At 36.6% G+C, this 20,172-nt stretch overlaps 1 protein-coding gene across 2 annotated transcripts; it reads right to left on the bottom strand.

Annotated features, from left to right (window-relative positions):
- Positions 1-2,195: 2,195 nt before the first annotated feature.
- LOC102221001 (somatomedin-B and thrombospondin type-1 domain-containing protein-like) lies at positions 2,196-19,207 on the bottom strand. Of its 2 annotated transcripts, none has more exons than XM_023343227.1 (5): positions 18,431-19,207; positions 9,024-9,206; positions 8,017-8,107; positions 4,400-4,558; positions 2,196-4,220 (listed from the first exon to the last, which is right to left on the bottom strand). In XM_023343227.1, exons 1-5 carry the CDS (start codon positions 18,678-18,680, stop codon positions 4,115-4,117), a joined length of 789 nt encoding a protein of 262 aa, XP_023198995.1. In that variant the 5' UTR covers positions 18,681-19,207; the 3' UTR covers positions 2,196-4,114. The 2 variants fall into 2 exon arrangements, with proteins under 2 accessions (XP_023198995.1, XP_005795063.2); XM_005795006.3 differs by having other exon boundaries at positions 9,024-9,209.
- Positions 19,208-20,172: the final 965 nt, after the last annotated feature.

A 20,172-nucleotide genomic window follows, 5' to 3' on the forward strand; every position in this document is an offset into this window, starting at 1 on the left:
ACATGATGATACTTTGAAATAAACCTGTTTACAGGGGAAACCTAAGCTCAAGGTGGAAGCAGACATCGTTTGACTCCTAATAAACAGAAGTTACCTCTTGGATCTTTCCCTTCACAACATACATGTGGACTACAGGAACGCTTTGAACAGCTGTCGGGTAAAAAGCAAACAGTGGCCGTGTTGTGACAAAAGCAGCCAGTGTTGGAATGCCTCGCTTTTCAGGAACTGTAATCCCAGAACACACGGCTGTCGGACCCCATCAGGCACCAAGCCAGGGACGGGCCTACCTGCCCTTTTGAGAAGCAGGAGCAAGGCAGCATGGGGGATGGACTGTCAGGCTGACGGCACCCTACCGCCATCGCTGCAGTGAGAGAAAATAAAGGGTTGTGATGAAGGGAGGTCTGGTAGAGAGGTAGAGGAGGATTGAGGGAGGAGAGCAAAGACAGGAGGAAGGCAGGCAGAGGAAGCAAACCACCTTTAAGAGTGACGCAGAAAGCTTCAACAATCAGTTTTCTAATAAAGATATTTTTAAACATATTTGTAATAGCGGATTTGAGATTCTGTGATCTTAAGATCTTTAAACAAAATCATTTTGTATTCTTAAAGTGGCTTTAACTGACTCAATATTCTAATCAGAACTAATTGTACAAAATTATATCAACTGTTTGAAATGTTTTATAACATAATGGCATTTTTCTTTTTATTAAGTGGGTAATGCGAAGTAGGTATCAGTAGTCAGTACCTTACCAGCTACAAGTTGATTTTTTTTTAGTTTAAATAAATGTGTAAAGTCTCTAAAACAGCTGTAATACCTATTTGCAGTTTATTTGAACCCGAGTCATGACAAAGTGAGACAGATGTGAAAAAAACTCCTATAAAAATAGCTAAATCATTTTTGTGATTTATATCGCCTATTTTAAATTATCTATGGATATCTACTTCACATAAATTCAGCTCTAACTGTATCTGTAAAAAAAATCTCTATGAAGTCACTTTGTGTGTGAATGGAATGCATATTCATTGAGCAATTTTATTTTTAGTTTTTTTAATTCAAAATATTTAGCATAGAATGGGCAAGGCCTAGAGAATGCAACTGCACCTCTCATTCAGATGCAAATTATAACATTTTGGTTAGACAAAATGTTATGATACTTCCTGAAGTGAAGATATGATGGATGAACATATAAAACCTTCATTTGTGGAGCATTCATATCATCCTGGCATAGAGAAATATCGGACTAGTCAGCTTGAATGCCTACAATCGATTCCTGTGTTAGAAACAACTGTATAAATGTCATATAAACTTTGATTTATTGGGCAAAAGCCTTATGATTGTGTTAAAATTTGGTTTTTAAAGTCTCATGACTGTCTGAACGTATTTCACTTATATGATGTTTGTATTTCAATTATACTGATGAGTAATAAAGGTTCCCTGCTTTGTCTCGTTGACCATGCCAGAGCTGACATCTGGAGCTGTAAGGATTAGATAAACAGAAGTCAAATCTCAGAGCAGCCTGTTGAGAAACTAGTCCTCACAGAAAGTCTTGTAAATGTTTTTGCTCTTCTGTCCTTGACATGAATTGAACTCTGTAAGCCAGATCTGACACTCTGAAGAGCTTCTCTAACATGTTTGTGCTCACTTGTCCTTTAACAGTGCTTTTTTCCACAACAACTATTGACATTGAAAAGGAGCAGTAAACTCACAACCATGGTGTGAATTCTCACCATTCATCTTCAATCAATAGGGAGGCAACTTGTCCTTTTAAATGTTGTATTTTCTGTTTTGTTTAAAGATAACCTAAGCAAAACCAAGCAATAGATGTACTGACACATGATTCAAGCTGTCAGGAGCCTCACATTGGCATTTTATCTGTCCACACATTACCTTCATGCACTGACATCTCACAAACAAACCCAAATTGATTGCAAAATTACAAACACTATCTGTCATTTTGCCAGTCATCGTCCGATTTACACACCTGGGAAAAATGTTGAGAATGTTGGAAATTTAAGTTCACAGTTACATGTTGGCTTTTATTACGGTTTCGTAAATGTTGCTATTCTTGTTGCATGTAAAAACTAGTCGCACTGAGGTATATACTTACTACTGCTATAGTCACTGTAACTGAATAGTGGAAAAGTGCTAAATGCCAAAGAAGATATGATGCAGGAAGGAAACACACATCACTAAAATATGACCAAAGTTGCAGTTATATATTCAGAATACACAGTACAGTTGTTTAATTTCACTATTAGACAGTGTATAGTGTTGCACTAACAAAAATCATTAATTCTTATATAATAAATACAAAATATAAATCAAAGATGTGAGAAAGATAGAAAGTAACAGCATCAAAAACCAAAATCCCTTTACTTATATATCAGCTTTCTTCTTAAAACAGCTGTAACTAAAACATGAACTTATTGACTGACTGAGTCCAATTTGTATCATTGCAGTTAATATGCAGTATATTTTGAACAGACCATCAAGGCAATGAGAAAGAAAAACAAGAAGACGCAGGAAGTTTTGGGAGGAGATTCAGTTAATTGCATGGGAGTAACTTGGCTTTATGTGTTATTTATGCTGGCTGATGCTCTGTTGATTAAGCTCCCCTGTGAGCAGAGCCGGTTGTGAGCAAAAACATATTTGAAGGTGGGGTTTCTTGCTGTTTGAAGAGGGGTCTCATGAAAATATTTTATAAGGCTCAGTTTTCCAAAACAATGTTCTGATATCTGCCTGGAACCCTGACTGGTCTCAACTCTTGATAGACTTTCTTTGTGTGTTGTCTCTGATCTTTTTAGCATAGCAACACGTACTCCCAAAAGACCTGAATGGTTGAGCAGCCAACATTTCAAAAAGGACAGATAATTTTCATGTGAACAACTTGCAAAATTTAACTATAGACTGATTTTGCTATGTTCTTTAGTTGAAATTAAAAAAAAATTAACCAACTAAATGTTTTTACCCATTGAACTCCTTGTAGAAAAAAGACTGTAGTGGCTGATGCAGATCCTGCTTTTCCTGTGTAATGTGACCTTGTATAGACTGCTAAGTTATTCCCTTTAGACAGGCACAGAAAGTGGCTGAAACAGATTTACAATGTTCAAAAGAACTGCTTCTTTTAAGAGTTTTGTCTTCATACGATTAACTTGTGCCGCACTGAAATAAGTTACACCAGCAAAATGATCAGCAAGTCACATGAAAACAAAGCCTAAACATGCTGATAAAGTAGAGAAACAAAAGATAAAGCTATGCCTTTTTTTAGATAGAGCACTGTCAGAGCATTATTATAAATGTTTGAGAATGAGCTACAGCAAAAAACACCTGTTGTCAGAAAACACAGACTCCAGATCCCGAAACTTTGTTGCTGAGTGAGTTAAACACTAAGGAATTTATCAACGAAGCTTCAGACTGTTACTCTTAAAGAATTGGATGAGTTTGAGGAATGAAAGACATAAATACAGATTATATATAAATCATGAGAACAGGCAGAAGAGGAGAGAGCCTGACAAATGACATAACGCAGGCACCTGAGTGATCAGTACCCAGTCATCCCAATCGTACTTTTTCATGAAATATTTGTAAAAATGAAATTGTAGAGCATGCATATATTTTATCAGTATTTACATCGTCTTCAGCACAGATGTTTAGAGCTTTTTGGATGATTTTTTAAACTGTGGGCAGCACCTGCTCTTTTGTCTTTAACTTTTAGATACAAGGTTTAGGTATAAAGGCACATACAAAGTACACAGAAACCAAAACTAGTATAAAATGTATGAATAAAAATACAAGATTTTTCAGATTTATACATTTTGCAATAGCATACACATTTGCATTGATGGAGGTAGATAGCAAAGATTCAGAGGTATAAAAATGTAGCTTCGCAGCGGTTTTGATGTACAGCTATGTGGCTTTTAAATTTGAAGAGAAGACATGCAAGAATTTCAATGTGATTAATTACTAGGATATACAGTACAGAGGATGAGATGACAAGTGGCAGGATGCAGCTGTTTTCCATGAGTTGTCTATCCAGGAATCAGGACAAAAGGGTCTGGTTTCCCTAGCAGGGCTCTCCTCAGCTGGAAGAGGCTCTCTGAGGGCAATCAGATCGGCTCAAACAAAAAGGACAGAGTAAGGAGGACACCGGCATTGCTCAGAGGATAGTTCCCACATCCAGGAACCATGACAACCAGGAGTAGATGCTGCAGTCCAGAAGGTTCTGGAAAATAAATTTAAAAAAAACAAGAGGATTTATAATTACTGTATAAAAAATACAGAATGAATTTGTTTTACTGTATCTACCTTATGTAAAAAATAATTTTAAAAAATTAATTTCTCAACAAAGTAAGAGTTTTGACTGCAGCAAACGTATTAAATTCCAGTTGTTGTTTTTTTTACCTAATGCCCTCCATGCCATCTCCTGCGCAGCGATCAGAGTTTGACATGGCATCACTTTGACACTCTGCGCAGACCAGCCGCTCTCGCACCAGCTGAGCACTCCACAGCTTGAGCTTGCATGCAGCACTGGCCTGCTTCACCCTGAGGTACACACAGTAACTGCAGGAGGACAGCACAAAAAGGGAGCGAAAGGAAAAATGATTCAGAAAAATGATTCAGAAAACCTGACTTTATACAGGATTGAAAAGCACAAAGACATAAATATTGATAATTTGGAAACCTGTACATGTTTCTCTGAGAGAATGAAGGAGGGTTTTTTTTTGCTCAGCTCTGCAGCAGTCACTCATCCAACTTGTTGTTCTTTGCTTTAATGTCAGTTGAGCTTCTCCAACAAAAAAGACAAATGGGAAAAATAACCAGATGGAGATGCTGGGACACATCTATGCTTTAAGAAATTGTAAAAAGGTTTTTCTTCTCCAAAACAGTTTAATGTACCCAGACTAAATATAAATGCATCAACAACAGATTTGTTCCTTTTGAAGGTGATCCAGCAGTGTCATGGTCACCTGCTCAATCCTAATGTCAACACAGCTCAGTCTGCAGACTGGAAACAATTAAAGTCTTTTTTCTCCTCTAATAGCTGTGCTCTCTGAATACTCTTTGAACTCCGCTCTACTATTTATGTTGTCTGTGACTTGCGCAGCTTTGACTAAACACAAATGTCAGTGGGAGGATTCTTCAATGAAAACATTAGATTTTAGCTTCTCTATTCCCCAGATTTCACAGTGACATTTCAGCAGGCACTGCTTTCATTTTCTTTCTAGGAAAATAAGGAACCCCAACCCTAACCAAGAAGAAATAGAGTGCCTTGTAAAACTTTACAAAATTATTAATATATTTGGTCATATTAAATATAGAAATTATATTAGAAACACAAGCACATTACTGCTAAGTGGAAGAAAAATAATATGTTGTTATTGTTCTAATTTTCTATTTTACAAATAAAAATCTAACTAAATGTGTTGCATTTGCATTAAAGTGAGAGAAAGGGCAAGGAGAGAAATAATCAGAGTTGTCAAAAGACCAAATATAACTCTGGAAGTGCTGCAAACATCCACAGTTCAAGTTCTCTTTAAGGAACTATTTGTGCTTTCCACAAAAATGTTCTTTGTTGTAACATAGCTACCCAAAATTCTTTGCAAAAATCTATGCAAAAAACTAAACAGGTGTGAATGCTCTGATGCAAACAAAATAATTTTTTTGGCCCACAATATTTAATAGATTAGAAAATCATTGAAAAGTTTTATTCAGTAACTTAATACACATTGAGTAAATAATTTGCATGCAGCAAAGCCTTTATTTCCGCAAATCATCCTTCCATAGCTAAAAAAACCCCTCAACAATTAGTTTCTTTAAGAATAAGATATTCTTAAAGAAATATTCAGACAAATAAAAAAAATTATATAGAAATGAGGGCTTATCCAATTCAGAATGAGTTGCAAGACATGAAAACTGATCTTCACATATGCTCTTCAGACAGCCTGCCACACTTTTCAGATTTTTTCTTTACAAAGTATTTTGAAAACTATGAATTAACTTTCTTTTGTTTTAATATTATGGGCCATGTTGTGTTGCTTTATGACACAAATCCCAAATCCATTGCGTTTTGTGATTGTAATCTTACAAATACAGTATTAAAACATGTACGATGTACTGTACGTATATATGTTTACAAGTTGAAGGTTTTCCATTAGACTCTAAAAATAGATTATCTGTTAGATGTACTAAAATGCACAATATTGTATCTTCTCTCTAATTGAAGTAAAAACTTGCTTCAATAACTTATTTCAGTCGCTGTAAACCTGCTAATACCACAATAGCACACATGTTCATGCTATGTCTCACACTCCAAAATTTCAGACAGAGTTTTAAGAAATCTGAGGGCGTGCAGATTAATTTCATGTCTCTTGGGTCAATTTCCATGACAACAGCGGTAATACACCAGATGTCTGTTTGAAGTCATATGTACTCAGCTTCATTTATGAGGACTCAGAGTTCCCTGGTGCTTTCCGTTTCAGCCAAAACAAAGAGATCTCATGTCCATTTTAATCAGGCTTAATGGTTCTGAGTAGACAGGAAACAAGTCACGATTTTGTTCTCTTGTTTTTTAGCAGTTCAAATAACACTAAAATCAGCTTTGATAAAAAATGACACAGATGCAGTGAGGGGTTTTCCATTGATATGGATTAAAGTAACTTTATCAGTAGAGGTCAGCCCATGATACATATTCAGTCCTGCCAGTTACACAGCCAAAGCACAAGGAAACATCGGCCTTGGTCTGTGTTCTCTAATCTTCATGCAAAACTGATTTTAGAGTGACCTTTGAACTGACGTCAAAACTGATATGAACCAAGACAAAAATGCTGCAGCTTTGAAGAATCGTTTTCCATAACAGAATGAGCTAGAGGTAAAAGTTCACTTGAAAAATGCAGGGCATTTTCCACCAGGTTTTGGAAATCAGAATAAAAATTCAGTCTAAATCCATCCATCCAGTGTCTATATCCACTTGCAGCATTGCAAGCGAGTCCCTATCTTCGGTGAAAGGCGGAGTACATTGTGTAGTGCTAGCCAATCCATCACAGGAAAACACAGAGGCACAAAGGACACACAAGCATGCATCCATACACTCACACCTAAAGGCTCTTTTAACCCCTTAAATGCCCCCATAACGTTTACATGCTCAATGTACTAATTGCAGAGAAACAAACTATTTATCCGTCGTTATCGGTGGCCATCCTAACTAGTCTGGGTGTTCATGACAGCCTCTGATATCAGGAAGAAGCAGTACTGTAGCAGAGAGCAAGAAGGGGAGTGTAGCTGTAAGAAGCACATATACAAGCATGATTGACAGAGCTAAGACCCGCCTCCTGGTTCTGATTGGTTGTTAGTTAGTGCTGCAAGAACTGGGAGAAGGCAGAGGAGTTACATTTTTTCACAGATCATCTGTCTCAAATTGTACTGTCATGACAGTGACAGTTTCAACACATATGTTAAGAAAATTTGTTACATACTGCAGCTTTAAGAGGTTAAACAACAATTAACATAACAAACATGATTTAGGACTCTGGGAAGCCGAAGTACCCAGAGCAGAAATCAAACATGTACAGGGAAAACCTGCAGAACTCTACAAAGAAAGATTATTTTATTTAAATGGAAAAATACAACGAGGTTGTGATATCTGAAAGTTTAGTCTGTGACTCCTTAAAAAGTCATTACGGCTTTTATTGTAAGTGCATGCACTCATTAGTGAGGTTGGTTGTTTATGATGCTAGAGGCATGACACACCCAGCTGTAAACTGTTATGTAGATCTATCTAAACATATTTTGAGCCTGCAGAAGGGGATATTTGTTATTTCCAAAAAGAATTTGAAGTGATTTTTGTCATCTAAAATAAGTCAAGATATTTAAGCAAACCTCCAGGGACAGATGTCACATTTTTGTGTGGTTTAATTTTTCTATAAGTTAAAAAACCTTTCAGCTTCAACAATTGTTTGTTGCTGTTGTTTGTAATAACATAGAAAACATACAGTATTTATTGTAGTGTGGTGTGGCATTACCTGTCCTTCTCCTCCTTCATCAGCATGTGAGGTCTCCTCCAAGGGTCCTTGAAGTTCCTCTTGAAAAAATCAGGCAGGATTTTTGCCACCTCTAAAGTTTAGTGGTGGAGATACAAACAAAAAAGAAATCAAAGTTCAAATACATCCCCATCAACAGTTTTGGCAGCATAAGAAAAGGTAGATAAAAATCCTAACCTTTTAGCAATTTCTTATTTTGTGAAACTCAACATATATCTATATATACATCATAGGTATCAAACTCCAGTCCTGGAGGGCCACTGCCCTGCAACTTTTAGATGTGCCTCCCCTGCACCACAACTCAATAGAATATTAATAATAGAATATTAGCAAGGCTCTGGAGAACTGATCGACACAAGGAGGAGGTAATTAAGCCATTTCATCACAGCGTTTTGTACCTGTGGCAGTGGCCCTTGAGGACTGGAGTTTGACACCCCTGATATACATTATATAGACAGCATGTTCTCATTTCTTTCATGTTTGAAAAATGGCCAAGGAAAAGCAGTATATGTGATATGTCATATTTACACCTCTCCTTGCTGGTGTATCGTATTAGATTATACTCCAGCAATAAAAGTTGAACTTTTTTTTCTACTTTGACTTTTTGTATGTCCTTACCAGCTGCATACTGTATCTCAATCTGCTGCTTGGCTGATTGCTCAAGCTGTTTAGATGAGTCAGAGTGACACAGACCAGTGTTTTACTCTGTTTTCTGCAGAAATGTTCTGCTTGCATCAGAATTATCAGTGTCCTGGTATCTTACAGTCTGGAAAACCTCTTAATAGTGAAGTCTGCAACTGAGGTGATGAAATATTCCAGCTGGATGTTGGATGTAACAACAGATGTTTGGAAATGTGTTGTTTACAGTGCAACTCCTAACAAGACCTCTTTTGGAAAAAACTGCAACCAAATTAATATGTAACAGAGTTCAGACAAGGAGCTCTCACATGCACAAATGTAGATCAGAAGCAGTCACACAGAGGTTGTACCTTTGGCATTGTCACATATGACGTTGTTTCCGTAACACCCTCGTCTCTGTCTGAGATCTGGGCAAGGGGTTCCTCCATTTCTCGGGGGAATGGTCACTTGGCGACTCCTCTCCTTGCTGCCGACTCCACAAGGAGATGAGCATGACGACCAGGGACCCCATGATCCAACCGCACAGTCCATGGCTGCTGAGGGGTGCAGGAAATCATAGAGATATTTCACAAAATAACTTTAGAGAGCTTCAAATGATCCTCAGTGAGGAGAAGTTAGCTGAAGTTAGCAACAGAAGGGTTCAACATGACTTTGATAAAGTCAACAAATCTGGAGAGACTGCAGCACATATGTCTGTCTGTTTATCTGTATATATAGATAATTGTTAATGTTGTTCTTTTTGTTTGTTTAAACTTTAATGTAAAACTCCTTGGCTATCAGATAAAGAAAGCACTTTTTAAGTATTATTGATAGAAATGCTATTTTTAAGCAGTTCTGTAAATGTTATTCAAATTTACAGAAGGTAAGGTTTGTTCCCATTGTGTCATTTTACAAACACAAAATTCAATGTATTTTGTTGGAGGTGGAGGTTCACCTTCCAGCAGAAAGACAAAACTAAACTTACAGAACTAAACAAAACTGAGATCCTGAAAGAAGTTTTAAAATTGCTATTTGTAGACATTTTCCAGTGCAATCTGGCTGAGCCAAAGGAAAATTGACCAATATGTCAGTCTTGTTAGAAAACCAACTCAAAGAACAGGAACTGATCTAAGGGCCCTGATATAAAACATGCCACACTTTCTGGGAGTTAAAGATATTCTCCTAATCTTTGCATTCATGTCACAGTGTCTGGTTTTTAGCATTAGTTGACACACACACACATATATGTATGTTTGTAGGTAGGCAGGTGGCATTGGGTAGCTGTTATTAAAAGTGATTTATGTAGGATCAGCTACATCCCAGACGCAGGAAGTCTGCAGCCCAGGTCATATGTGTTGTGGTGGCTTTAGATAGGGGCTAATTGGCATCCTGTCCCTTCTAGTTTTGCCCTTTAAACTCACACCCGCAAGGGCAACATAGCACATAAACAGCAGCAGCAATTAGACTTCCTGCTCATGAGGCTGATTTGGCCAATTACAACAAGCTAAGGGGAAGTTGTATTCCTGAGATTGCTATTCTGATCAAAGCCAAAAAACAAAAACAATAATCAAGCCTTGTTCAGTTACCAGATTTAATGGCTGTGGGCATTTAAGGGCCTTGTTTTGAGGAGGAACCACAAACATTATAAACAAGGCAATGAGAGGCAATCAGGACCTAAACAAAAACATCAAAATCTGAACAAACACATTTACACCAGAATATTATTTTCATTCACTTCACTTCCACTTCCATGACATGAGAACACGAGAACAGAACAGGTGCACATAGCATGATACTCTGAGAACCTTGATGAAATGACAGAGAAGGAGTGGATAAATATACCATAACTGAATCTAATCTCCCCCGCCACATAAAAGGTTCCACTCTTTCTTTATAAAACTCATCCAACCATCAGTACAATACTGCGATTGAATAATTGTGTGTGTGTGTGTGGGAGGAAAAAGGGGCTTTTAAGGTGCCGCCTGTTTGGCTCACTCCCAAGCTAAATTTTGAGAGGAGAGAGGGCGGCGCGGTGACACGGCGGATCCACAAAGCCACTGTGGAATCTGTGAATTCCTGAACATTAGTGCTTCCAACCTGACACTTTACTTTCCCACAAAACAATGTGCAAACAGCATCTTGCAAAAGTATTAACATGCTTAAACTTTTTTATTATTATTTTTTCAGTTGCAATCACAAAAAAAATATGTTATTCCTACATGTAACAAACCCAGAAAAAGTGGAGCACAATTTGTACATTAAAAGCAAATAATACACCCATCCATCCATGCATTCATTGTCTACACCTGGTTATCCATGCAGAGACATGTGGGGCTGGTGCCTAGCTATAGCAGTCAATGGATGGAGGAAGTATACACAATGTACAGGTCACCAGTCCATCACAGGGCAATAACCAGAGCCTTCTTGCTGCCAGGCAGCAGTGCTAATAAAAGTGGCATGGACACTGTAATACATTTTAAGTTCTTTAATTTATGCATTAAATTAGCATAAGCATTAAATTAGCTCTTGCTAATTTAATTCTCGCTGTTCAGGAATTATCCTGAACAGTGAGGACAATTCACAACTCTAATTATGCTTAGACATTAACGTTGTCAGAGGACAGTTAGGAATTAGAAAACTTGTAAACTTTCATTCTATGTAAAGAATGTACACTGAGTTTTTTCATTGTTACAAGTATCGGAGAGTATTGGAAAAATGTCTTGTTCCACGAGCAGATTATTTCACTTATAGCTAATACTTTTTCATCAATATTAAGAAATTATTGGCTGAAAACAAGCTCATACTGAAATGTTACTTATAAGTAAGTGGAGTCTTATTTCAAGTGTACTAAGATATTTGTGTTTTTGTAGTATATTAAAACAAGTGGTTTCCCAATAAGATACATTGAAGTCTGCTTTTGTAATGTGATATGAATAGTTTTGAAGCACATCATTTACATACAAATAAACATAAACCTACACACAAATGATTGGGGAATTTCCACTTTTTTCATCTTCATATAAAACACACACAGAAACGTTCTCTCGAGAAGAATTTAAAAGATAAACGGGTGAAAAGCATAATAACTTCCTACTTATGCCTTCTGCGCCTGTTCTTATCCTAACATGCCTTTCCTTCCGTTTGCACAGAGCAGTTTTAATGTTATTTTTGTCCTTTTTTTAGCAGCACAAACACAAACAAGCAGGACACTTGAGGTTTTGCCACAGTGAAATCAGTTCTGTTTAATGGTTTAAACACCCACAGAGGGATAGAACTATTTTAACCCCACTCATCAACACACTCATGCAAACAGGAATAAGGTTTTGTCTGGAAGCATAAACCTGTTGGCCCCGAGCCACCAGAGGTCAGGAGGAAATTACCAAACTGTGGTGGGCCCCCACTCTGCTTCTGGTGCCACCCACATGCTAACCCTGACAGTCTGGATCACACAGTCACCATTGTGCCCTATTTGCATTGTGGAGGAGAAAGTCCCATTTGGACAGCCTCTCACCAACTCTGACCTCTGACCCCAATGCAGGAAACAAATGGTGTTTGTTGCTCTATTTACTTAGGCAAATTCAGCTTTCCTCTTTAATATGAGTTTTATGCTAGAATAATTTTTTGAGCATTATTAAATATTTTGAGAGAAATTAGATCCTAATATTAAAACCAGTGAAAGAAAAACATTCTTGCTGCATCAAATATGTTCTAATCATTTATTTTCTTCAATTTATATAGGGAAAATTTCTTTTCACTGCAAAAACGTACAATCTTACCAGGTATTTTTGGTCTAGTTTCTAACGCAAACATCTTAGTACACTTGAAATAAGACAAACTAACATACAAGTAACTTTTCAGAAAGACATAGAGACATGTTTTAATTAAATAATTTCTTAATATTGACTTTTTAAAAAGTCCTTGTTCCATTGGCAGATAAATTAACTTATAACATGGGGAAAATATAAGTTAAATAATCTGTCAAAGGAACAAAGATTTTTTTTCATCAATAAGCTTAAGTAAATAAGCTTGACTTATTTACTTAAAAGGAATTTAATTAATTTTTAATATTTTTTATTTGTTTTATTTTTTTGCCAACTCCAGGCCTAACGCACAATTACAGCACATTTTTTGTTTGTACAGAATGTCGCAGAGAAAGAGAAAAAAAAACCCCAAAAAACCAGATCGGAAAATAAAGTTACTACTGCTAAAGAAAAAGCGTATTGACTACAATACGCTTTTTAAGCTTGACTTATTTACTTAAGAAAAGCTCCTATAACGTCCTAAAAAGTTACTTGTAAGTCAGTTTTGTCTTATTTCATGTGTTATAAGATATTCGCACTAGAAACTAGACCAAAAATACTTGGTAAGATTTTGTGGTCTTGTTTTGTTTACTGTTTATGATAAGTTAGTATTAATGGCTTTAAGATGAAAGTAAGCGATCCCTTTTTATTTATTTTGTAATATTTCAGCATAAAACTAAAAGTGTTGGGGAGTTCCCATTGTTAAAGAGGCCAAGGAGCTCAGACAATTTGGCAAGATTTTTAATTTATTTGTAGAATTTGTCGCAAGTATGAATCGCCTCCATCCTTTCGCTTTTACTCTAATAAAAAGCATGTTTTTAATAACATAAAAAAATCAATTAGCTATATCTCTGTTTTGTCTTCCACTAGCCCTTGTTCTGCTCCATCTGTTGCCTTTTTTTGGTTCCTTTTTGCCTCCCCCTCCCCCCTCTGGTTTTCTGATGGGATGTCCAGCTGGTGTCTGAAAGCCCATGTTGGCTCAAAACCACCACACTGTCTCCTTCCCAATACAGTGAGTCCCACTAGGCCAAGATCTGACCACTGTTAACATTTAGGAACATCAGCAAAGGAAACACAATAAAACCACAAGTCTGGTGAAACCTTTGATGGGGATGATTTTTTCTAATGACAGCATAAACAGGAACAGCAAACAAACCAACCCCTTAACAAGGATTAATTAAAACACTTTTGTCTTAAACTCTATGCACTTTTCCCCAGACATCCATAAAACCCTAAAGAATCAGAGAAATTAGTTATTCTACGGGTATGACTGCAACACTGTCGTCATTCAAAAAAAGTATTTGTATTTAAACCCTGCTATGCTTTAACAATTAAGTACTTAATGTCACTAAAGTTGTCTCAGCTTTGAATTCATTGCTTTATGTTTGAGGCAATAACAATTGGGCAAGTTTAGAAAGTGTTGGAATTTTAAGTTTTATTATCTGACAACATACAAAATAAACTTTTAAAGCCATAATCTGACCTATATGAGAATATTCATATAAAGTGAACGTCATATTTTTAAGGATATATAAACAGCAAATATGACCTGGGAAATTGATAAGGAGGAGATCATCAAGTGATGACATGGATGTGAACCAAATGTGATTGTGATTTTGCCAAAATTTAAGATAAATTACCATGCTCTTTTGTTTTCTTTTTCTTTCCTTCTCTGGTTTAAATTTTTTCCCACTGAACCTTTTATTTGTTTTCAGTCATGAAGCAGATGTTGGACATCAACTTTGCAATCAGGACTTTTCCAAGCACAGGAAACTAAATGAAGAGAAATGCCACAGCAGCTGTGGCATTTCATGTGGAAGGGGAATGAACAGGAAACAAGGTGAAGGAGGAGTGAAAATAAATGGAAAAAGGACGAAGAGATCTTGGCATTTCAAAAATACCCAAGTGAAAAGTAAAAGAAGCCAGATATCTGCAGCAGAAGGAGGCATGTGAGTGCATTTAAGGTGAAGAACCTGTCAGAGTGAACACAACCAGACCGCTAGAGTATAAAGGAGCCTCCTCCTCCAGATTTTTGAGGACCTGCATGATCTTTACAGTCTGTGCAGCAAAGCAATTATTTTGACTGAAAACACACTGTGAACATGAATTTATGACAGAACTCCTTAAAGGGGTTTTTTGTGTCAAGGGCAGAGACTCATCCAATTAAAACAGAAAAGAGACAACCTAAACAAGAACTTTGAGTTTCTGCTTCTTTAATTTTTCCTTGGAAAAGTCCTTAAATTTCCAGGCAAATAAAGTTGAATTGTATTGAGTGGAGTTAGATTTGGCAGAATCAAAATCAAACCAACAATTTCTCATATTGGTAAAATTCAGTCTGGTCAACTGAGTCTCCAGGTTATCAGGATCAGCAACAGGTTGAGTGGTCTTTGTGTTGAAGTTAAATAAAGCACTTTGAAATGCCTTGCTGCTGTAATGTGCTATACAAATAAAATTTGATTGATTGATTCATTGAACAAATCTCAGAACTTCAAATATCACATTATTAATAGTGGAGGTTGTGTATTTTTAAGATTAATGAATAATCTTAATGTGCAGAAAAAATAAATTAACCCAAAATATCATGAGAGCATGTCGACCTCCAGCCAAATCTGTAATGCAGGAGCTTTATATTGAGGAAAAATAAAACTCAATTCAGATTAAAATTACTTTTACAACTAATTTAGAGGCTTTTCCCCCTCCATAATTGTTTAGCAAGTATTACAGTATATACAACAACCACCAAGCTGTAAAATGTTTCATTGTGTTTGACATTTTGTGTGATCCTTTGCTCTATTTTTAGACTTTGTGGTTTGTCTTTGAAAATTGTTTGATTGATTTGGTTTGACCGGTTTTGTTTCATGTTCTGTGTTCCTTTTATGTTCTGTCTGTGCTCAGTTATGATTTTAGTTGATCTTGCCTGCTGGTCTGGTTAGACACTTGCTCTGGTTTCTGATTACCCTAAAAGTTTGAAATTATATCTCTTTCAGGATGCGTGCAGGCTGGTTGCCAGTTGTTTCTTGCGTTTTGTGGTCCTTTAAACACTGTTTCTGCTGTGATGCTTTGAATTTTCTTTTAAAAATGTGCATTTTCTGTGATCTGTCTCAACCTTTAACGTCTTCCATTACACAATTTCTCCTTTCCATTACTGTATATTTTCTTTCATACAATTACAACACAAACAGATCCCCTTATAAAAGTATTTTTCCATGCCGTACAATAAGAAAAATGAAATGCAGCTCTGGAAAACATTAAGAGCCCACTGCACTGAATCCCATTGAAAACCTCATGGTTATTCTACCAAATAATGATTTCTGAACTCTTCCAGAGTTAAAACATTAGTATTATTGTTTCTAAATCAATATGAACTTGTTTTCTTTGCTTTATTTGAAGTCTGAAAGCACTGCATCTTTTTTGTTATTTTGACAATTTCTCATTTTCTGCTAATAAATACAAAATTCTTGCTTGAAATTTCAGAGACATGTTGTCAGTAGTTCATAGAGTAAAATAAAAAAAAATATTTTACTTAAACATATACATATAAAAAGTAAAATCAGAGAAACTGATCATTGAAAGTAGTCTCTTTTTTTTTTCGGGAGTTGTATTTGTTGCTTCCTGCCATCAGTAGAAAGAATTAATATTTTCAGATTTAAATAAATGTGTACCTTATATTAAATATCCTGTTTACATACTAGAACTATCCAGGATGTCCTTCACATTGTTTAGACGCAGCATGCTTCCCTGAAAGATTTCATTTCAACACCCTCCCTGGGAAAAAAATGACACCGCTTTGAAAACCGTTAAGTGTTTGTGTTGTAGTCGTGATAAGCAGTGTTTTAGTCTTCTGATGTCACCCGCTCTACAGTCTTTGAACTGCTGCAGCGGACCCAGGTTAATTACAGACTTTGTGTTCACCTGCTGCTGGATCAGAATCAGATCAGGTGTCTCGTATCAGGACACCAGAGCGCGTTGATGAAACCGATCCATGCATACACGTTTCTAAGCATCAGAGGACGCTCACTGAGGCGCATCTGCTCTAATGGTCATGGTCATTTAGAAGTACAGGAAAATTGTACCTTGTGGAAACCACATTCAGTCTGCGAAGACAAACCGCTCTGCAACTCCTGCATCTCACCAGACATAGCTGTCAGAGATCCTCAGAGATTTGACCTCTGAGGAAGCAAACCTTCTAGAAAAGACTGGTAATGTCAACACTGACCTGAAGTGCTTCACTGAGCTTACTCCTGTAATTTTTATGTTTGGAAAATACAAGGGACTAATTAAGAGATGCCTGAAACCCCCTCAGCTGGCTTCCTCATTTACTGACATGCCGGGAGTGTAAAGTTTTGTTTACAGTTATTTAAAGGGGCAGTGCTATTATATTTGTCAAGTCACAAGTATATTGTGAACATTTGACTCATAAAATTGAAATAAAACACATTTATCTGTTCTTGTGATGTAGAAGAGTTTGATAAAGCTCAAAGAGTGAGGATATATTCAAAAGGCGTTCCTGAATATTATCTTTAAAACAAAAGTCTTTCTCATTAAAGAACATTTATTGAGACAGATCACTTTAGTAAATTAAAAGAGGAAACCTTAGGTGAGACATAATTGTAATCTCTTAAAGGGGTTTTGATGAATGATCTTTTGGCTTACTGAAGGTTACTGGCTCAAGTCAAACTAAGACAGTTTACTCCACAGCAAATAGGCTGAACTCTACCAGTAATTGTGCTTTAATAAGAGGTTCTCTGCAGCACTTTATGAGCTCCTGTGACCCTGCAGGTGCTCGTTTTGTGCACTTAAGTCAGTTTTCACATTCACTCCTTATGGGTCATTTTAAGACACAACAAAGTTACAACTCTCTGTCTCCTGATTGTCACACTGCAGACTAAACTCCACTGCAATCCTCACCATCTTTGGCAGTCTCTTTCTAAGACATCCATTCCTTCATCTGTCCATATATAGCAGCAGTCGAGATGATTGGGTGGAAAGAAGTGAGCCAACCATTTGTTTAACTTGTGTCTTTCTTATGATCATTCGCCCCACTTTGCACATGTAGCTGTGTAATTTCAAGCTTTAATGAGAAGGCTAAGGGTCAAAACTGCTAACCTGAAGGCAACTTCCTTTTAAAACACACACAGCAAAGACTAAATTTACCTCTCAAACTTTCAGCACAAGAGATTATTGATGGTCTTTCAGCTACAACAGACAGCCATGATGGAGACACTAGAGGCAGTTATGTGTAGTATGTCTCGCAGTCTTACTGTCACCTCACTGACAGCTACTTTTGTCCATATGGGGAATTAGAGGGCCTATGAGAACAAGCCTGTGGTAGTTTTTAATGTAGAGCACAAAAGAAAAACATGTTTTCTTACAGGTACAAGATATTGATTAGCCAAACTTCAACTGAATTATTCTATACAGATAAGGTCATGTAATCTATATATAATAAATTCAAATATGCATTCTGAAGAGGCTCAGATTTTGAAAACTGATAACTTTTAAGCATGTATTGATTATATGCTTCATTATGACTACATTTCTGTATTAAAATGTTACTTTGTTTCTGATGCAAAATTCTCATCAACTGTAAGCAGAAAAGCATTATAATTGACAGGAATAAAAGCTTTCAAACATCTGTCTGTGTGTAACGTATATTTAACGTGTTTCACTTAGTAATAAAGTTCCTGAAATAAACTGACTTTTTAATAATATTCTACATCTGTTTTTGCATATGACCATACATAGCTATTTCTGTATTTACTGATTTCCATTTGTAAAACATCAATCATTCTTTTTTAGTTCCTATTGTTAGAGATAAATCACATGAGAAGTTACAGGAGTGGGGGGCATAAGGTAAGAACTCGCCCAGGACTTATTAATACTAAAACCGCCACTGAAAGAAACAATTTAAAAGTTTTGAAGAGCGTTGCATGTTTTCTTATTTCCGGGAGTCATTTGGGGGGAAATGAAAAACTCACCTGATATTTGACACACGTGTTGGTAGTCTTCGCAGCAGTCTCTGGTTTTTTGACAGTAGCTGTCGCAGTAGCACACCGTTTTTCTCCTCGTGTACTCAAAACATTTGTTGTCTCGGCTGGGGCAGCAGTTCTGGTGCCCCCTCTCCCTGCAGCCGGCTTCAGTAACCGGGACGAACTCACTGCAGAAAAACGCCAAGTATCCACAAACTACGATCCCCATTCGCACCGCGCTCCATCCGTGCGCTCCCATGACAGATGCTGTTCCAAGACCACCTGCTCTGCACTTGCACTCAAAAAAGTTTTACTCTGACATATGTTTCACGTATGATGTTAGCTTTCGAATACAAACAAAGTAAAACACAGTCCACCAACATGCAATCAAGTGTTGCGTAAAACTGGATCTCTGTGCGTAAAAAACTCTCCTGTTTGTCTGACGGACACCGCCCCTTTAGACTCAAAACTAGGTGAAGAATGATGCCAGTCTATCGTCCGGGTCCCTTCCCTCTTACTCGCTCAGTTGCATTTTATTAGGACGGATTGACAGGGTCCCCCCAATAGTGAAATAATAACTTAACTTTAAAAAAATAAATAAATGCTAAAGCTCAAACCGAGGAATAATCGTTGCACTGCGCCGATCAACATTAGATTCAAATTATAAAAATTCAGCACCACGGACAGAGGAATAAATACTTTGATAAGAAATAACCCAGTAAACAAAAAAATACAAAGAGAAAGCGTGAAGTCACAATCTCCTGCGACTAAATCATTTCTTCTCCTTCCGCGGAAATGACAGCAAGTACCCTCTGAAAGAAAGGCTGAGGGAACAATGACGTTAGTTATGCTCCACTGCTTTTCAGTGAAAGAAGGTCAGAACACGAGTTATAGATCACAGTGAAGCATTTCTTAGGAAAACCTTGACATTATGCTTCTCATTGAATTTTAAAAACAAACATCTGGTTAAAAAATAGTATCTGGATTATATGCATCAATATAGATGTAACGCTTTCTTGTATATATATTTTTTCTCAGGCTGTAAACAGGAAAGTAGTGAGGATGATTTAAAAATAACTCCATTAATTAAATTCTATTCTTTTTAAGTTATGTTTATTTTTTATTTTATTTTATTTATTTGTTTGTTTTGCCTATTTTTACCTGCCAGTAGGTATTGGATTTTTTTTTATTTCTTTTAGTGCAGATAATAAATGAGTTTGTGGGGGAGGGATTGTGGTAATTTGGCAGTGCAGCCTCCAGAATCTTAAACGAGATAAGGAAGAGAGAGAGTGATGATGATGATAAAATAAAGCGAGATTTCTTCATATGAAGACTGCGAAAGAGTGCATTACCAGCGAGGTGTGATTGTGTGTGCAGTTGTGTTTGGGAATTCAGAGGTGTGTTTGAGCTACAGCGCCCTCTAGTGTGTTGGATTAAATTTGCAGTTTGAACTTTATTTCTACCTGCACTCACTTAGACTTTCGATATATACCAGTTAATTATATCCTTTTCTTAAGGCCAGTAAGCCAGGATATATCTTCTGTGCTCTTGTGATAAAAAAAAAAATCATACACTACCGATTTGAAAGATTACAAGAAACTGCAAATATTTGGAAGAAAACTAAAAAGGAAAAAAGAAACACTAAATTAATATTCACATTAGTGTGTGACAATGAGATTGAAATGTCAAGCAGCAGAATTTGAAAAACTGTTTTTTAAAAGTTGAAAAATCAACCTTCATTGCACACATTA

The sequence above is a fragment of the Xiphophorus maculatus genome, chromosome 12, assembly GCF_002775205.1.
Source record: "Xiphophorus maculatus strain JP 163 A chromosome 12, X_maculatus-5.0-male, whole genome shotgun sequence".
NCBI classification, from domain to species: Eukaryota; Metazoa; Chordata; class Actinopteri; order Cyprinodontiformes; family Poeciliidae; genus Xiphophorus; species Xiphophorus maculatus.

What these genes read in the sequence shown, in the direction of transcription:
- LOC102221001 (XM_005795006.3), bottom strand. Translation starts at nt 18,680, where the DNA reads ATGGGAGCGCACGGATGGAGCGCGGTGCGAATGGGGATCGTAGTTTGT. An exon ending in CATATGTGACAATGCCAAAG is followed by an intron (nt 8,108 to 9,023) that starts GTACAACCTCTG and finishes ACTAAACTTTAG; the next exon opens with AGGTGGCAAAAATCCTGCCT. An exon ending in ATGAAGGAGGAGAAGGACAG is followed by an intron (nt 4,559 to 8,016) that starts GTAATGCCACAC and finishes GTCCTCCTGCAG; the next exon opens with TTACTGTGTGTACCTCAGGG.